The following is a 19733-nucleotide window of genomic DNA, read 5'->3' on the forward strand; positions in this document are numbered from 1 at the left end:
TTTTTGGAAAACTGACCTTCTCCCCTAATCTCTCAGGTTGGATCTTGCAAGTAAACAGCTTAGGTTTTGGTTTGGCGATCAGGAACATTAGCATGAGTGACGCCAGTTTCGGTTGGTCTGTTGGGACCTAGTGCAAGATCTTACCCCAAATCAATAGCCTCTCATAATTTTTATTTAAGAGTATATACACATATGCACACACACACACACACACACACACACACACACACACCCTATATATTTCATCCAAACTGTAGCCACTTCTGGCTTCCTCTACTGTTCTCTCTAAGACTTCTGCAAAAGCTGCTTGCCCCAGTTCCACTCTTGCACCCCTGTATCTTCACCAGTAGCCAGAATGAGAATTTTAAGACAGAAGGAATGCCATGTCTGTCCCTGGCTCATAACGAGTAGTAGCTTCCCATGTCAATCCAAGTAAAAACCTCAGAGGTAACACATACGCCTGACAGTCTATATAAAACAGCCTCACTCAAACCTGTTACTTATCCCTTTACCTGCTTTATTTTTCCTTATAGCTGTTATCACCAACTGACATATCATTTACTTGATTACTGATTTATAATGGCCTTTCTGCCACTAGTATGTAGGCTACATGAGAGCAGGGACTTTATCTTTCTGCTTTACAGCCCTAACGTCTAGAAAAGTGCATGGCATAAAGTAATGGAAGGATGGATGGATGGATGGATAGATTGATTTGATTGTCACCAAAAAATGTAGAAAATAGGCAGAATATGTATTATTAACCTTCTTTTATAGGTTTGGAAACTAACAGAATGAAATTACATGAGGAAACAAAGAAAACGAAGTATTTGCTCAGTATTATTCAGGAGTACAGCCAGGTCTTCTGTTCCTCTCTCTCACTCACCTCTTCTCTCTCTTTTTCTCCCTCTGCTCTTCACCTCCCACAAACCCACTCATGCACACAAAGACACAGGCACAAGGAGAATGAAATAAGCACAATTTTCCTCATTAATGAAAGTATGCATGTGAACTACTCTGTTCACTACAATTTTTAGCCATTTTACTCATAGTCATAAAATATATTTTATATTATTTATGTATGTGTAAGATATATATTATATAACATATCTTACTCACATATATGTGTGTGTATGTGTGTTTGTGGGTTATATAATCCTATTGGATTATATAATCCTATTGGTTGAGAATTAAATGAGGATGACAGCCAGGTAAAGATTACTTTGGAATTAGGCCTTTTTATATAAGCCTTGATTTGTGGTCATTTGTCCTATTTGAAAACATGATAAGAAAGAATCTATTGTTTTGCTTGCCAAAATATGTGGGACCTAGGGCTAGGTTCTTTAGCATTTTGCACTAGAAACTTTTTAAAACAAAGTGAGATCTTTTTTTAAGATGCTGCCCGCATTCCAACAATAAAAAACTTTTAAGGCTCTGAAGACAAAGTTTTTGTCAGTGAATGTCCAGAAATTGTGATAGTTTCAGTCAGAAGTCTCACCTCCCTGTTCTCAGAATGAATTGTAGAGCCCCTGGAATAGACAAGGGTGTGTAAGGTTAATTGCTCTTTCTATATAGATATCAATTTCCTTTTCAACGGGCTACCCAGTGGGATTTACCACTTGGCAGTTTGTCTAAAAGCTAGCAAAAAATAGGGGGGTGGGGAGAGGACTGATTTGGTTGTCAACATATTGACCCTTCAGTGTTGGTTAAAAAAAATAAAAGTTTTAGGCCCTTTCAGTTACTAAGTAGCTAACTACACAGTTTTGTTTGGTTAGTGTTTGTTTGTTTGTTTTTTAATTTAAAAAATGGGAAACAGTGATTATGTGCTCAGCGGCTAGCATTAATATGTTTCACCTCCTCCCTCTTAGAAAACAGTAAGTATAACATCAAGCCACAACTTTAAAAGCAGATTAAATTAAAAAATGAAGTTCCAAATTCATTGAGTGTAATGAGGCCAATATCAGATCATTCGTTCATCAAGTAGTTACAGCTTTTAATAAGGCAGAAAATTATGGTTAAAGGGAAATATGGCTTTTACTTATGAATACAGAATAGCCATTAATGTCAAGGAGAAAGCAATGCCAAAGTTTATTCTGAAACTCAAGACTTGCAGATGAGCAGAGGAAAGTGTAGGGTTATAAGAATATACGTGTAGCTCCAATGTGGGAGCTCTGGCTTCATCTTGGCCACACAACTTGGAAGCTGTGTAACCTAAGGCAGGTTAGTTAACCAATCTGAATCTCACCTTCCTGGGGATGTGAAATGAGGATGGCTTTTGTGAAGACTAAATTAGGTCATGGTTGTAAAAATGTTTTGTAGTTGAAATAATGTATAGGATTATTACTGTGCTATAATCATTTATTGAATCCCTTTCCTGCCTCTCTCTACCTCCTAAAGCTACTTCTGTAATATTTAACTAAAGTTGCCCCCTCATCCTTGAGGTTTGCTTATCCCTACTGTTGTAGATTAGGATATTTTACCCCAATTAAGTGAGAATTTCCCATGTGTTCCATGTCTGAACGAGCCTTCTGAGGCAGAACAGAACTATGACCTTCTCTGAAACCTAAACTATTAATGTTGTACATACATAAACAAGCAGCTCCCTGAGACCTTAAAGGTAGGGGTATTGGAGATAGAAAGTAAAAAGTGGAAAATATGTCTTCTTTCCCCACCTCAGGATGGAACATTATCCCATTTTCCTAAGTATGTTTTCTTGTCCCATTTTCCCAAGTATTTTTTTCTATCCATAGTAGAAAAAGTTACTATTTAATGAACACTTATTATATGCCAAGCACTGTGCTATGCATTATTTCATATAATCCTCACAACAGACTAATGCATTCTGTACTATTATTGCGAGTATAGACAAGAGAACTGTAATCAGAGCAATTAAGCAGTTTAACCAGTGTCACATATCTGGTAAGTGGAGAGTCAGGATTTAAACCTAAACCTACTCAATTCCTTTTCCAGGCTTTTCCTATTATTTACCTCCTACATTTCAACTTCTTTTGTGAAGAAGTTGACAAAGACATTATTTCTTTGCATGTCTGTGTTTGCCTTTCTATCCCTTTAAAGTTTCATCTTTGGTGTGCTTGTAATGAGTACAGTAGGGACCTGTAAACAAAGATGACTAAGGTGTGGTCCCTCTGCTTAAGAAGCTATTATAATGCACTGGCAGAAAGATGACAGGCGAACAAATCACTCTATGACATGGAGCAATTTGTGTGTGTGTGTGTGTAGCAGTTTTTGTGTTCTTCAACTTTAAAGTTCAGGTATACATGTGCAGGATACTCAGGTTTGTTACGTAGATAATCATGTGCCATGGTGGTTTGCTGCACAGATCATCCCATCACCTAGGTATTAAGCCCAGCGTGCATTAGCTCTTCATCCTGATGCCCTCCCTCCACAATGCCCCCATTCCCAACAGGCCCCAGTGTGTGTTATTCCCACCTTGTATCCATGGAACAATTTAAGAGGTCATAAGAGATAGAGCATCAGCCTCCTCATCTGTAACTTGGAAATTATACTCTACCTTTTAAAACTATTATGATAGAGTGAAATGCTTTTGTCAAGTATATAGCAAATACCCTGACTTGTAGTAAGGGGTCAGTATATGGAATCTATAATGTGGCCAGACAGTCCAAGGACTAGGATATCAGAATAGAAAAGCAATTTGGAGCCAGATTTTGAGAACCTTGAGTGCCATTCCAAAGATTGTGAACCTTCAACTTCATAAAAACAATATGCCAAAGTTAAGAATTATTCCAAAAAGAAATTAGAGCTGATGCTATTTTACATTACCTTTCAAAATTCATTGTAAGTGAGATGGAGTTGGTAGAAGCTGTTGTAACTGATTTAAAGGAGTTTTATATTTGATGTACTAAAAGGAAAGATGATATTTTTAAGTTTGATACCTTTTATTTTTTCTTCCACAGTAATTAGTGAATGCCAAAGGCAGCAACTGGAGGCTGTGAGCTACTCCTCTCGATATGCTCTGGGCCTCTTTTATGAAGCTGGCACGAAGATTGATGTCCCTTGGGCTGGGCAGTACATCACCAGTAATCCCTGCATACGCTTCGTCTCCATTGATAATAAGAAGCGCAATATAGGTCAGTACCCCCATTATTTCCCTTAAATACAGTAACAATGGTGGGTGTAGATCATGAAAAATGCTGTTTAATTGAGTGTTGCCATTCTGAACAGAGCAAGCATTTAACTCCAAGCCACAGGGGATAAAATTTAATGTCACATTTGGCCAGTAATAAAATACACAGTGAAACCGGCAAAGTTTTTCAGAATTTCATTCACCACATGGTTTGTATTACTGAGTTCATGAAAATAGTGTCAGAAGGTTTAAGATTTCAAAATGACCCAAGTTCTATTTCTTTAATATGGATGCATCTATATGCAAATGTATCTCTCATTTGTTTCTTGGTGAAGTTTGTTTTTGTTTGTTTGGTTTGGGTATTTTTTTTTCTAATTTGATAAGTGCTGCTCTTCCACTCCCTCAGCTGGAAATTAAAGGAGAATTTTACTATGTTATGAAAATCCTTCACTTCAATATAATTTTATTGTTTATTTGCATTTCATCTGGGGGAAAATGGTAAATTTACTTTAGAAACAATGTAACGAGTAAAATGTTTCATGAGAGCTTTACTAGAATGTGATAAATCTACACTCCACCCTTTTTGTTGAAGATAGTTATAAAAATTAGATTTGAATTGTAAGAAAAACATAACTGATTCCTTTTAGGCAAAAAGGTGAAAGTGTATTCTCATTTGTAGGATTGCAGTGATCCCTGAGATGCTGCGTTTTGTGGAATAACCATAAGGATGTAAAATGACTAAAACTCTTGAATCGTCCTGTCAATCTGTTATGGTATTTTATGGGACAGTGATGGCTTCACCAAGCCATTAGTTAGAAGTCTGGCTTGATAAAATCACCAACTAACATCTCTCAGCTCACCAGACCTTCATAATGATAGAACTGGGCTGGAGTATGGTTTTTATATCAGAGCTCATGATCTTAGAAAAATGTTTCTTTTATAACTTAAAACTCCCTTAGGGCTGGACTGTTTATGTTAACATGATACCACATATATGTACAATCAGCAGTTCATGAAATGCCTTAGAACTGCAATGGACTAACCATTTTTAACTCTACAACTGCTTTATTCTGAGAAAAGAAGATTAACCCTTGATCTTTTCATGCTATATGGCATGAATTAGACATTATCCTTTGTATATTTCATCATAAGATATGATATCTGTCAGGGTGTATTCAGTTGTATATAACAGAAAAAAATTTTAAACTTGTTTAACAGCATAAAGACATTAGTTGTATTATCTACTATGGACTGAATTGTGTCTCCTCCATAGACATAGGTTGAAGCCCTAAGCCCAATATGGTTGTATTTAGAGATGGGGTTCTAGGAGGTAATTAAGATTAAATGAGGTCCTAAAGGTAGGACCCTATCCATGTAGGGTTGATGGCCTTGTAAGAAGAACAAAAGAGAGAAAGCTCTCTCTCTCTATCCTGGCTTGCACATACCATGTGAGGACGTAATAAGAAGGCAGCTATCTGCAAGCCAGGAAGACAGCCCCAACTAAGAGCCAAATCTACCGGCACCTTGATCTTGGACTTCCCAGCCTCCAGAACTGTGAGAAATTTCTGTTGTTTAAGTCACCCAGTCTATGGTATTTTGTTGTAGTAGCCTGAGCTGACTAATAATACATTATCTAAGGAGAAGATTGGAGAGACTTCAGGGTTCATTGATTCAGGAACTGAGCAATATCTTAAAAGACCTAGGTTTTGTCTTTCTCTGCTCTCTTCTACTCTCAATGTTGACATCCTCAGAGGACTGGCAGCAAGATGGCAATAGCTATTGGAGTCACACTGAACCTAACAACATGCTTAGGAATGAAATGAACTATCACTGGCTAAGGATCAAGGAAATCTTGGGAGGCCAAGGTGGGTGGATCACGAGGTCAGGAGTTCAAGACCAGCCAGGTCAACGTAATGAAACCCCATCTCTACTAAAATTACAAAAAAATAGCTGGGCGTCGTGACAGGCGCCTGTAATCCCAGCTACGCGGGAGCCTGAGGCAGGAGAATCGCTTGAACCCAGGAGGCGGAGGTTGCACTGAGCGAAGATCGTGCCACTGCACTCCAGCCTGGGTGACAGTGTGAGACTCTGTCTCAAAAAATAATAATAACATATACTAATAATAATCAAGGAAATCTTTACAGAAGCCTTTTGGTCGACTTCTCCTCATGTGTCACAGACCAGAATTGGATTACTTGAGTGCTCCAAAACCAGTCACTGGCAAAGAGGGTGGGAGCAACGTGGTAAGCCTATACAAGTCCAGATCTAGTCCTGGAACTGGTACTAGGATCATCTTTCCCTTAGTTATGAGGAGTGCTATCTGAATAAGATAGAGTTTTGTTAGGAGGAAGAAAGGAAGTACTAAATGCTGGATTAGCAATCAATAATGTCCATTATCTCCAAGTAGAGTCACATCTTATATGGGAGGTAAAGTTCTAAAGTTGTCACATAAAAAGAGTCATGTATATTCAAACTTACCTTCAAAGTTTCTTAAAACTATATGACATTTTAGAGAATGATGTAACATCTTTCAGTAAATTCAGTACAACTATTTTCCCAACATTCAGTAGATTTCTGTTCCTTTGGTGAAGCCAGATTAAAGTTGGTTTGGAATTGTAGGACCCAGTGATATTTTCTACTATGAAAGGCACACAGGAAGGAAAGAAATAACAGAGTCATATCTCCTAACAGACTATAAATCTGCTGTAAAAATGGAGTAGGATGGTGGGTAAAAGCACCCACAGTACAGTGCAGTAATTTATAAAATTATGCAAATTTGAAAGAGTACAACATAAAAGATTAATAAATTCTCTCATGTGATTGGAAGCATTTGAAATAATAGAATTTAAATTTTTTTTATATCAACAATCATACAATATTAAAAGGAGTGGGCTACCTGAATTGGAAACCATGTTTTTGCTACAGCCCATGGTGGTGCCACTTCAGCAAGCAAAGAAATGCCTGCTTTTCTTTGACAGCTGTATGGGAAATTAATCTTCAGTTATGCAAGTTTTAAATTAAGTGATACAGAATGCCAGTAATGGCATTTCATAACATAAAATCTAACTGCTCTGCATTTAAACTATTTTTACTATCTGGGGGCCAGGATACTAAATGGGTCTAGCTGAATTCACATACTACAAATGCCCATATAATGTAACTTCACTGATTTTATTGATATTGATATTTAACTAGGACAGTAAGAGTTGGTTTTTTTGTTTGTTTGGTTTTTGTTTTTGTTTTTGTTTTTGTTTTTATTTTTGACAGAGTCTCGCTGTGTTGCCCAGGATGGAGTGCAGTGGCAAGATCTCTGCTCACTGCAATCTCTGCCTCCTGGGCTTAAGTGATTCTCCTGCCTCAGGCTCCCAAGTAGCTGGGAGTACAGGTGCCTGTCACCATGCCCAGCTAATTTTTTTTGTACTTTTAGTCGAGACAGGGTTTCACCAAGTTGGCCAGGCTGGTCTCGAACCCCTGACTTCAAGTGATCCAACCGCCTTGGCCTCCCAAAGGGCTGGGATTACAGGCGTGAGCCACTGTACCCAGCCAGGAGATGTTTCTTTATGCCAGTAATACTACCCCACACCCTTGCTTTATGTGGGGTGTTTGATTGAATCAAGAATTAATACTACAACATACATACACAACCAATCAAACATTTGTGTTCCGTCAGGGTAGAGAAGCAACAAGATAAAGTCTGGCATGGTTGAGACCACAAAATATAGTCAGTTGTTAACTCTTGAAAAGAGCTAGAGGATATAGAAGAAGCCTAAAGATCAAGGCATAATCATTTGTTAGAAGTCAGGAATAGGTAGTAAATGTAGAAAGGCACAGCCAGAACCAAAGTTTCTTTAGGCAGAGGGAGTAGATTCCAAGATGTACTAGACCCAACTTTAAGTAACAATAGTTGTGAATATGCCCCAATATCCTTGTTTGTGTTTCCCAAAATGTGTTCAGTGGAACACTATTTCCTTGAGTTGCTCTTTGAAAAAGGGCTCTGTCATCAAATAAATTTGCAAAATACTACAGACGTTTATTTTGGAGAATCTCAGGACATGTTATCTTATTAAAGGATATTCCTACAGAAAAGACACCTTTTTACTTCTTTTAATCTAGAATTTCCTAAATGTGCTTGACCATGGGTTATTGTATTTCAGCACCAAACCTACTAACATCCCATAGAAATGGTTCCCAAGTATACATTTTAGAAGCACTGACTTGATGTCACCTTTCATGCTTCACACCTGGGCAGGAATTATAGGCCAGATAACTGGAGTGGGAGGTCTGGTCCTGAAGGCATCAATTGGGAAATACTTGAGATTTTTTTAGAAATGAGAGAACCCTTGTTGCCAATGAACTCAAATCTTCATGGAGTTAAAATTTGAGAAAACTCATATTAAAATAAGGTGTTTATCATATTACCTTGGGTAGTTTTTAAAATTAGTAAGCTTGGCGTAGTGGCAAGAATTGGGACTTACAAGACCTAGATTCAGATTCTGCTTCTGAAAAAATGCTACTTTTGTACTTTTGTATAGGCCTTGTATTTGTAATGCTAGTTTTTGTAGTAAACATACCCAAAACCTTTAATGGCCTGAACATGACTGAGGTTTATTTCTTGCTCATATAAAGCCCAAACAGGTATTTGTGATTGGTAGGTAGCTTTCTTCAAAGCTTTATTTAGGAACGCAGGCTCCATCCATTTTTTGACTCTGCAAACTTCATCAGGTAACTAACAGAGTCAGTGTACCCATAGACATCAATCTGTGGATGGAAAGAGGATGGAGGAGAGCCAGAGGAGTTTTTAGAGGTAAGCTTAGAAATGGTGCACCTCAGGTGTGCTCACATTCTGTTGGTTAGGACACGGTTATGTGACCACACTTATTTGGAAGAAAAGCTGGAAATGTAGTCTACCTATATATGTAGGAAGAAAAAGTGGATCTGGTGAACATTTAGCCAGTTTCTACTAAAACATTTGGCATAAATCATTCTGTAAAAGGAACACATTAGACCTGTGTGAATGATAAATAGGTTTCAACACAACTGAGAATCATTCAGTAAGTAATTGCCACCTGGGACAACAACTAAGAATGATTCCCAGGCTGGGTATAGACTCAGTAGAAAAAGATCTGCCAACAATTAGCAATGTCTGCATGTAGAGGACATAAGGAATAGTGCCACAAGTGAGATACATTTACTTCTGAAGAAGATCTCTGAGCTCCATCCCAGGATCTTAAATTTGAAGTTAGACTGTCCGGGAGTCCAGACTCAACTCAGCACCACTGACTAACTGTGTAACTTTGAGTAAATTAAACTATCTGTTGCCTCCTTAATAAGATGAGTAAAATAATACCATACCATACCAAAGGGTTACTGAGAATTAAATGATTTGAACATATGAAGAGCTTTGCTTGGCATTTAGAAAGTCAGTCAGTATTTATGGTACCTATTATTATAATTAACAATTCCAGTCTTCAATTTGGACATTATAGTCTCTGAAGAAAAGGGCATAAATATAAAAATCTAACTTAGGTGAATGCAGCCTCTGTTACCAGTACAGGTAGGAGTTAGGGCAGCTTAAATAAATAAAATGAGTAAGCAACCCTGAAAATGATTGATCAGAAATTTAGCATTCTTTCCTTGTCACCATCTGGAGGAGTGTTAATGATCAATAAAATAGCCAATAGGCAGCAATCTGAGGCGATTAAGGCAATCTAAATTCTAGAGATGTGATGGCCAATGGACATAATGACATAGTTTTCAATATCTTACCAAAGAAAATAATCCAACTCATCTTAAAAGAAGAAAAGCAAATGAACAAACTTAGAGTTTATTCATAGAGTTTATCCTTGCAAGAATTTTATTGTTAGAATCTCTGAGTAACAAACACTAATATATAATACCTTTAATGGCTGTTTTGCAAAATATGCAAGAATGTTATTCCATATGACTATTACGTCAACTCTTTATAAAAACAAGGACATAATATGAGATGTTATAAATAATTGGGATGGTCCTGTGACTTTAAATCCATTCATGTTGTGACACTTGAAAGAGTTCATGATTATTCCAGTTAAACAAATAGCCATGAAATTTATAACACAAAATGGTCCGCTTAAGAATTGAATGAACATGGAACTATTTGAACTTGCAGAAAATGCAATCCAGACAGGTAAAACTTTATAAGTAGAACAAAAAAGGAAGACCAAGAAGAGGGGAAAAAGAAAGAAGGAAAAGAAAAGAAGAACCATAATCATGAAAAACTGTCAGGTTTCCAGTTTGGGCTTTTGTTTTAAAATATCAGAGCTCTCAGATAAAGTAGTAATCCTCATCTTAAAATAATAAGCAGTGACTAGTAATCATGATATTTTGTTGTTTATATAATAGACATAGTTATTTGTAATTCAATTATGTAACCGATGTTTTCCCTATAAATCTGTTAAGGCAATTTAATTAACAGCTGTCAAATACTAATAGCAAATATTCATCTCATTATTATAGTGATGTCACAAAATATGATGGTAATATCAGATCTTGGGGTGGTCTCTCAGGAAGAAAAAAATATAGAGAGAGAATATATATAAGTACTTATATATAATATGTGTATATACACATACATGTATACATAAAAATATCTATTTTTTGTTATTTAAATTAATAGGCACAAATTATAAAATAGAATAGTCCGATTTCATATATTTCTCACTTCTAAAACCAAATATGGGAACCAGGTATGGTTGCTTATGCCTATAATTTCACCACTGTGGGAGGCCAAGGCAGGAGGATTGCCTGAGGCCAGGAGTTCACAACCAGCCTGGAATACCTAGCGAGATCCCAACTCCATCTCTGTTATTTAAAATAAAGAGGAGGGGACTTTCATTAGAGAATGAAATAACTCAGCCCATTTTGTAAGGAGAACATTTGCACACAAAGTAAAAACAACAGACCCCTGTCAGCCTCTAGTTTCCCTGTCAAGTTATCCTCAATGGGAAAGATTTACATCTAAGATAACATTTGCCCTCTCACTTGCAAAGCAACTTAACTCAGTATGAAAATCAATGCCAGAGATGGAATAAAAGTAGAAAATCAGCTAAATACAGAAATCAAAAATAAACTTTAAATGTATCTTATGGAATATACTGCTATGGAAGTGTCTTTCAGCAAAATTGAACTCCCAAATATTTGTGTCTTTCATCCTCATTCAATTGTACAAATATATACAATTATGTATTGAATTCCTTCTGTGTGCCAGGCATTGTGCTAAGGACTGAGGATTCCATAGTCCCTACGCTCACAAAACACAGTTTCATGAAGTCTGCTCAAATGAGAAATTCTGAATGAAATAAGATACATGATGCTCTGTTGCACTAGTAATTTGCAGCCATGTAAGAGTTCTCATGAATATAAAGAGATGCACTGATCTATACGATATATAGAATGCTAACTCACACTCATGATCAAAACCAGGAAGGGCTGTGTTGCCTTTTGACAATATTATGAGCTTTTAAAGGAAAAGTTATGGTCTTCTGTCAACATTAACCCAATAATCTCTTTTCTTTAAGGTGAGGAAATGAAAAATGAGGGCTGTGGAACATTTAAATCCATGAATAAATCAGAAACTGTAATAGGGAATATGATTTAACTTTCTCCTGGGGATGCCAAAAAAGTTCAATAGATGCATATAAGTCATGAAATGTCCAAGAAACAGCAAAAGGGTAAGTCTACAGCTGCCTGGCATTTCTATAGCTATAAACAAGTCCAAATTACAGATCTATGCAGCATCCATACTAAAACGTGAGTCTTAAACATTAAATACCCTAAGTCCCATTTGTGTCAACATTACACCTCATGTTCTGCCTGCCTTGCTCTCTGAAAATGATATTTTCCCTTGTGGATAGGCCTAAATGTGTGGCTGTCAGGCTGAGATTTATAAAAGACCTTCAGGTTGGCCAAGAATTGGTTCAGAACCTAAGAGCCAGGCAGATGTGTTGGGGACTGAGTATAGTTTCTATCCATCATTTGTCAGGGAGAAAGCAGGAATGAGAATCAGATGACTGTTCATGATGAATAAATGTGTGGATATGAAATTTATAGGTCATAGATGAGATGAGAGCATCAGAAAACATGGACAGAGGCCACCGTCTCTGCTGCCAATTGAGAAGGGAAACAGCAAGAGGAAACCCCACTGTGTGTTGGCTCTGTAAGGAGATACGGATGGCCAATGTAAAGAAGAGGGAAAACCAGCAAGGGTCACAGGTGGGAATTGGCACAGTCTTTCAGACCTCCCCGCTAACAAAGGTCAAGAAATACGTGTGTAGCAAACTATTCTCTAGTGAAAAAACTGCTGTATTAAATATAATAGCAACTTACTTTTGCTATTATAATTACAGTCCTTTTAGTAGGATTATTCTTTCTTCTGGGGAGCGTTTATAAAGATTAGGTACTAGTTTGAAAATGAGAGGTGAGAGAGCTAAATTACTCTGCCTAATTGAGGAGAAAATTTCAGATAGCCTAAGGCAATGGGGGAGGGGAAGGAACAAAGAAAGGGAAAGAAGAAAACCAGGTGATAGAGGTTCCAGCTTGACCAGAGGGATTAATATGTAGATTTTAAACTTGTTTGCTGTTTAGTTTACTTTGTGGCCCTCCCACAACTCTACAACCTCAATATGGTTCTGGTATGAGCAGTTGCTTTATATCCTGGTTGCTTTTTATTGGGGGGGTTGGTGTTTAAATTAAGATAGCCCAGACACTTTTTGGAGTATCTAAGATGAAATTAGATAGGAACGTTATGGTTTCTTTAGGTTGGTTCCTTTGCAGAAATTTAGTCTGCTGCCTAAATGGCAATATTCACATCTGTTTGAGAACCTTATTTTGAATTAAAACAGAACTCCTCATCCTCTGAATCTCAAATGTAGAAAATTCAACTTGCTGTTTTCATAATACCTGCAACCATGTCAATCTGTTCAGAGAGGGAAATTGGAAAAAGGCTGTGTCTGTGGGACTGAGCTGTTTTGAAGGATCTTGAAGTTAAGTCCTTACTGTGGTCTGAAGTGAAACTGTCAACACTCTGGGTCATAAGCCCAGGGCTCAAAATAATGTGAGCTGCTCTGCTTCCCAGACAAATGCCTGGTTTTCATCATTCTGGAGGCATCTCAAAACCTTTGCAAGTTGAGAACAGTATCGTAAGACTGTGTAAATCACAGATTGCTTGTGAGCCTCAGGTCCTGGGAAACAGTAAAGGCTTGAGCTGGATAAGAATTTGACAAGTCTACATTGTGGTCCATTTTTATCTGGGACCATGACAACATTATCCCAAAGAGATGGGATCATTCCTTTGCCGAGAGCTCCCTCAGAAAAGATTTCGCCATTTTCCTCACTGTCAAGAATTCCTCTTCAGATCAGTCTAAATGTCTCATGGGCTGAAGAAGTAATATGCTCTGACTGCAGAGCATGCTGCTTTCTCCAAAATTAGAAGCTTTCTCCTTTAGTGGGAATACATGCCACAATCCATCACACATGTGACACATCCGTTGATACTTCTTATCTTGATCAAGATTGAAAATAAGAGACACTAACATCACGACATAATAGGAGTATTTAGTACTTGATAAATATTTGCTGAGCCAGTAGTCCTTTTTGCAACTCTGAAATGCCCCTCCCTGCTCCTGAAATAACATTGAGAATTAATACTTCAGCACTGGTCACCCACTTAGCAAGCAAGGAAAAGTAATGGCTAGTCAGCAAATTGTTTATCCCTAAAACAATCTAGGTGTCTGTTACCACTACCCTTTAAATCACATAAAATGAATAAGCTCTTCATTTAATTGCTGAATCTGAAAGCCATTGAAAAGCATATGCGAGTTCTTCGCAATTAGAATGATTAGAAGCCTCTTTCTGGATGTTCTGTACCATGCCTAGAACATTGCGAGTACTTGACTATATAGTATTTTCAGTAAAACCTGAAAAGGAGAAACAAGTATTCTTAGCAACAATTTTACTGTGGTCTCTGAGGAAAATACATCTGCTTTGAATGATGCCCTGTAACACAAACCTTGATTTCCAAAGTTACACTTCAAAGAATCCCACTGTTCTCTTTGTGAAGGATATTTCTTTTTAATAGTTTGTTAAAGAACAACTGTGCTCCAGCTGAGATGTTTAACTTAGAAAATATATGATAAGCTCTGCAAATGTGCCATTTCTCTGCCATAGTTTAGCAGTTATCTCTCTTTTTATATCAGAATGATATTAAAATGAAATATCTTGCATAGGAATCTTGCTATAAATGATGAGTTCATATTAACCCAAATTGGTGAGTGATTCTTTATTGTATAATTCATGATTTGGTTTTTATTATTATGGGTGGTGAAAAATAACCAGTATTATCTGATATACTGCAATGGACTTCTGAATCACACAGACCTATTTTCATACTGTAACTCAGCACTTAGAATTAGGTTGAAGCATATGATATTGCTGTCTTTATAGATTAAAAATGGTCCAATATCAGCATTTTCATGTGATTCAACCTAATAGCTTTATGGTCATGATTACCCTTCTTAATCTCTCTGAGCTTCACTTACTTACCTGTACTGTAAATATAATGGCTCCCAGAAATGTTATAAAGATTGAATGAAATAGTATATCCAAAACTTCTAATATCATGCCTGGCACATAGGTGCATAGTAAATGCCAACTTAATAATTGTTGTTACATACAAATTATTTTATGGTTTTAGTCTAGTAGTTCTATAAATCTTTATTTTGAGAGACAGAAGAGAGAATGACATACTAATAGTGCAGGTTTAGTTAAAAATTACCCTTTGTTAAAAATAATACTTACACTTACACATTAGGAAGGCTAAACAATATCTTATTACCTGAATGAGTTATTAAACTCAGAGAACATAAAGTTAGATGCAGTTCTTCTTTTTATGGGATGTCAAATCGTTTTTTGAATAAGAATTTTTCCAAAAAAAATTTACACTACAAATAGTCGGAGAAAACTAAGCACTGTGAAGTAAGTCGTTAGCAAATCAAAGAGCTGAGACTAATTCAAGAGCAGATTTCGAAGTCTGACTGCAGAATCTCACCACAGGAAATCACTTCATTGCATTTCATAAATACTTTATATCAGTTAGCATTTTGAACTCTGTTCAGAATCACCAATCCATCTTTTTGCCCAGATATGACATTATTGAGTAAATTGAGCCTAAAGAGTCCTTTGGTTTATTACCAGTAACTTTCTTGTTATTAAGTGAGCTGAGAAGACTTTTATATGCCCTCTAAGATCATATGTGGGCCCTGCTATTTTTAATTATCATTGCCCCTACAGATTCCATATGTGTGCTTATTTATATAATGAGAAGAATCCACATGTACTGTACAGGACATTGAATTCCCTGCATAATATGAATGAATATTAAGCACTGGAATCAGAAAAGAATCGCTTGAAATTCCATTAATATTTATAACTGATCTGTGGTACTAGGGGAATTCTTTAGTATAAAATATTCCAAATTCATGTTTGTAAAAAATGAAGCATCCTTGAATTTAAAATACAGTTTTCCTCACTAAAATAGATTTCTATTATAAATATACCAAGTGAATTCTCGCTGTTGTTATATATCCTTACATTATTTAACAGAGTCAGGAAAGACACTTTAGAGCCTTGAGATCAGTTGAACTTACTTCACTCTTTTTTATTAAAAATAAAATGCCTATTTGTTTACTGTATTCATAATAGTAGTTTCTCATGAGTGGCTAACAATGTTGTAAAGAGTATAGTCCCTCTGATTTAAGAGCTTTTGCCAAAATACCCAGATCCAATCTTTGTTTTTCCTGTCAAAATATAGCAGGAAGAGTAACTCCATTCATCTTATTAGGAAAGAAGATAAGAATGTCCACAGTAAACCAGTAGATTTCCTCCACAAAAGGAGCCAGGAATATTTTGACACTATCATAAATAAAAGATTCACCATCTGATTAGTCTCAATTTTTCAAATTCAGCATTTTATAATGTCAAGGCCAAAACTTCTCTTTACTAAACCAAATGGATGACAGCAAAGCTTTAGGTGAAATCCCCCAGCCCTGAGATGTATTTCGCTCATTTGAACAGCTACAAATCTAAAGCTGAACCCAATTATGCAACTGCAGTGATAAAGTGATATCCTTAGAGGCAAACCAGTGTGCTGGCTTAAGGGGAAAACCTTGCCCAATTCAGGAAAATAGTCCAATCATAATACCACTTAACACAAAATTTCATAGAGGGCATAATGCTGAGTAGGCCAAAATAACAATGTATAATAAGGGGTGGCTGCATATTGCTGGTGAGTATTGGGAAAGTGGAGCATTTTAGTGGACTGTCATCATAGAAAACCAGGGCTTTTTTAGGCATTGTGGAAGGAGAACTCCAGTGAGAGCCTGGAAAACCAAATGTGAGTTAGGACAAATCCTCTGCTCCAGGGACGTTTCAATTAAAGGACTATTGAAACCCTTTCGTTTTTCCTTTTGGCAGTGCAAATAAAAGCTGCAACAGACTGAAAATCTCCTTGTGTCCCAGTATAAATAGATGTTTTCATGAAGCTTGGGAGGTCTCCGCCAAAGAAAAAACATCTCCCAAACAGATCCTGAAATATATGCAGTCTCACTAAATGTGGCATTTTCTTTGAATGGACAGAATCTATGGAATTTTTAAAGGAGTGAATACAAGGAAAATAGAGGAAAATTATCCCAGCCCTGGACAGAAAGTAGAATTCAGAATATGTTTTTGAGAGTTGTTTTACCCTTTTTTTGTTGTTGTTTTTGGAAAATATATATATGTATATGTTAAGATCAAACTTATGTTCATCACTGGCTCTTGATTGCCTACTTTCATTATTCTGAACTTTTTCCTCCCCCATCTTTCCTGTTTTTGAAAATGGAGCCACCAGTCTCCTAGCTTTTTTGGGCAAAAATCAGAAATCATCCTTGATACTTTCCACTCTTGCACCACAATACGTAATCTGAAACCAAATCATATTGATTTTTTTTTTCAAAAATAGACTTTGAATTCACTTCTCTTCATCGTCACTGTCACTATCAAGATACTGTCTTATTTTAACTGGCTTCTCCATCCTTGCCCCTTTCCAATTCATTCTTCAAATAACCAGAATGGTTTTCTTAGAGCACACATCTGTTCATGTCACTCACTTTCCTGTTCAAAGCCCTTTAATGCCTTCCCTTTGCACATGGGATTAAATCTCAAATCCTTAACATGGCTGGCAAGGTCCTGAATGATCTAGTATAGAGGTCAGCAAATGTTTTATAAAGGCCAGATAATTTAGATTTTGAAAGCCATACAGTCTGTTGCAGCTACTCAAATCTACTGATGTAACCCAAGCAATAGACATATAAAAGAATGGGCATAGCTGTGTTCTAATAAAACTTTATTTACAAACACAAGTGGCAGGCCAGACTGAAGCCCATAGCTTGCCAACCCCAGATCTCACTATCTCCTCACTGCTTAGCTCTCCAGTCACACCTCTCTTTCCTCCCATACTTTTTTCCACCTTGAGACCTTTGTCTATTCTGTTCTCTATCTAGACTGTCTCAGTTTAAATGTCCCTTCCACAGAGAGCATTCCTGAAGTCCTAATTTAATTAAAATGGTTTTCCTATTTTATTTTTATGATTTATTTTATACTTATATCTTAATTTTCAGTAACTATACATTGATTTATGTGATTATTTGTTTAATGCCTGTTTTACCTTCAAGTTGTAAGGTCCATGAATGAAGAAATTGGATATCTGCTCATCTTTATATCTCTAGCACCTGGCATATAGCTTAATATGCAGTAAATTCTCAATGAAATGTTTGTTAAGTAAATAGTGAATTAATGAGATCTGATCAAAACAAGAGAGCAGAAAACAAAAGATAACAATTTGGGAATCTGAGATCTGAAATATGAGATGCTTTTCTTGAGTTCATTTATTCCCAAGGTAGGTCATTTTAAAAGTTCTATACTTGAAATTGGAAATATGTATTAACTGGGATAATGAATAGGCATGTCCCAAATCTTAATGCTACAAAGGTGCTTGTGGCTGACATACTGTGGCTTACACAAAGTCAGATGCGGGTTCAGCCGCTCTACTTCATCTGGTAGCTCTGCCGTTTGGAAGATGAGCCCCAAAAGTCAGACTCGAAATACGAAAGAAACAGAGGAAGCACAAGAGCTTTTAACAGCTTTGGCCTAAGGTTGATACACTTTACTTTCCCTCCTAATCCATTGACCAAAAAAGTATTAAAAGTAATGGTAAAACCGCAATTACTTTTGCACCAACCTAATAGTTACATGGCTGCAACTTTCCTGCCAAGTAGACTGGGAGTACTCAGGGAGCACCTAGAATATGTGGTGAGTAGAAACTATCTTTTTGAGAGAATGTAAAAAATTATTTAAGTATATTTCCTAATATTAAAGAAAATTGGTTATATGAAAATACTATAAACCTCACAGATTAGTACACAATAGGTTATATCTTTTACCAATTGTAAAAAGCTTTTCTTAAATTTTGATTTACCAATTAGTACGTTTAAGCTAGCGTCTCACTTGGTAGTAAACCTTGGTGTCTTCCTCTCATGCTTCCCTCAGGCTCTTTTCCACAAAGACCTTTAAGGTATGGTAGAGCAAAATGCTAATTTTTAATAATTTCATATTATGAGTCATGATTTTTTCTATGTACTCTATGTTTTGGTTACTTTTAAATAATTATATGGCACATTTCTTTTTACAAGTAAAAGATCAAAATAAAAAAATGGGCTGTAGTGAAATGATTTTCACAAGAAAAGGAATATATGTATGTTCTCTTTGCCTCTGAAGTTACTTATGTCTACATAAATAATTCATTGTTTACACATTCGGTGTCTATTTATTGCACCCCATGGGCTAGGCATTGTTCTAGGTATTCTGGTGAATGATACAGCCAATGTTCTTGTGCTTATTCTTTTTTTTTTTTGGTTGGAGTTTTGCTCTTGTTGCCCAGGCTGGAGTGCAATGGCATGATCTCAGCTCACTGCAACCTCTGCTTCCCAGGTTCAAGTGATTCTCCTGCCTCAGCCTCCCGAGTAGCTGGGATTACAGGCATGCACCACCACGCCTGGCTAATTTTGTATTTTTAGTAGAGATGGGGTTTCACCATGTTGGTCAGGCTTGTCTCAAACTCCCGACCTCAGGTGATCCACCCACTTAGGCCTCCCAAAGTGCTGGGATTACAGACATGAGCCACAGCGCCCAGCTGATTCTTGTTCTCCTTGTACTTACATTTTTTTTTTTTTTTTTTTTTTGAGACACAGTCTCGCTCTGTTACCCCGGCTGGAGTGCAGGGACACGATCTTGACTCACTGCAACCTCTGCCTCCCGGGTTCAAGCGATTCTCCTGCCTCAGCCTCCTGAGTAGCTGGGATTACAGGCATGTGCCACCACACCTGGCTAATTTTGTATTTTTAGTAGAGATGGGGTTTCACCATGTTGGCCAGGCTGGTCTCAAACTCCTGACCTTGTGATCTGCCCGCCTCAGCCTCCCAAAGTGCTGGGATTACAGGTGAGAGCCACTGCACCTGGCCTCTCCTTGTACTTACATTCTACAGGGAATATTAAAATATGT

The 19733-nt window shown here is 36.9% G+C and overlaps 1 protein-coding gene across 2 annotated transcripts in view; it reads left to right on the forward strand.

Annotated features, from left to right (window-relative positions):
• The window catches only part of RNLS (renalase, FAD-dependent amine oxidase), a 328254-nt gene that overhangs the window by 242460 nt on the left and 66061 nt on the right, over window positions 1-19733 (forward strand). For both annotated transcript variants that reach the window (XM_011998239.1, XM_011998234.1), the window contains exon 5: window positions 3933-4106. In XM_011998239.1, the coding sequence (XP_011853629.1) occupies window positions 3933-4106 (174 nt within the window). The remainder of the gene's footprint in view (window positions 1-3932; window positions 4107-19733) is intronic.

Source organism: Mandrillus leucophaeus, unplaced genomic scaffold, assembly GCF_000951045.1.
Source record: "Mandrillus leucophaeus isolate KB7577 unplaced genomic scaffold, Mleu.le_1.0 Scaffold1154, whole genome shotgun sequence".
NCBI lineage: Eukaryota > Metazoa > Chordata > Mammalia > Primates > Cercopithecidae > Mandrillus > Mandrillus leucophaeus.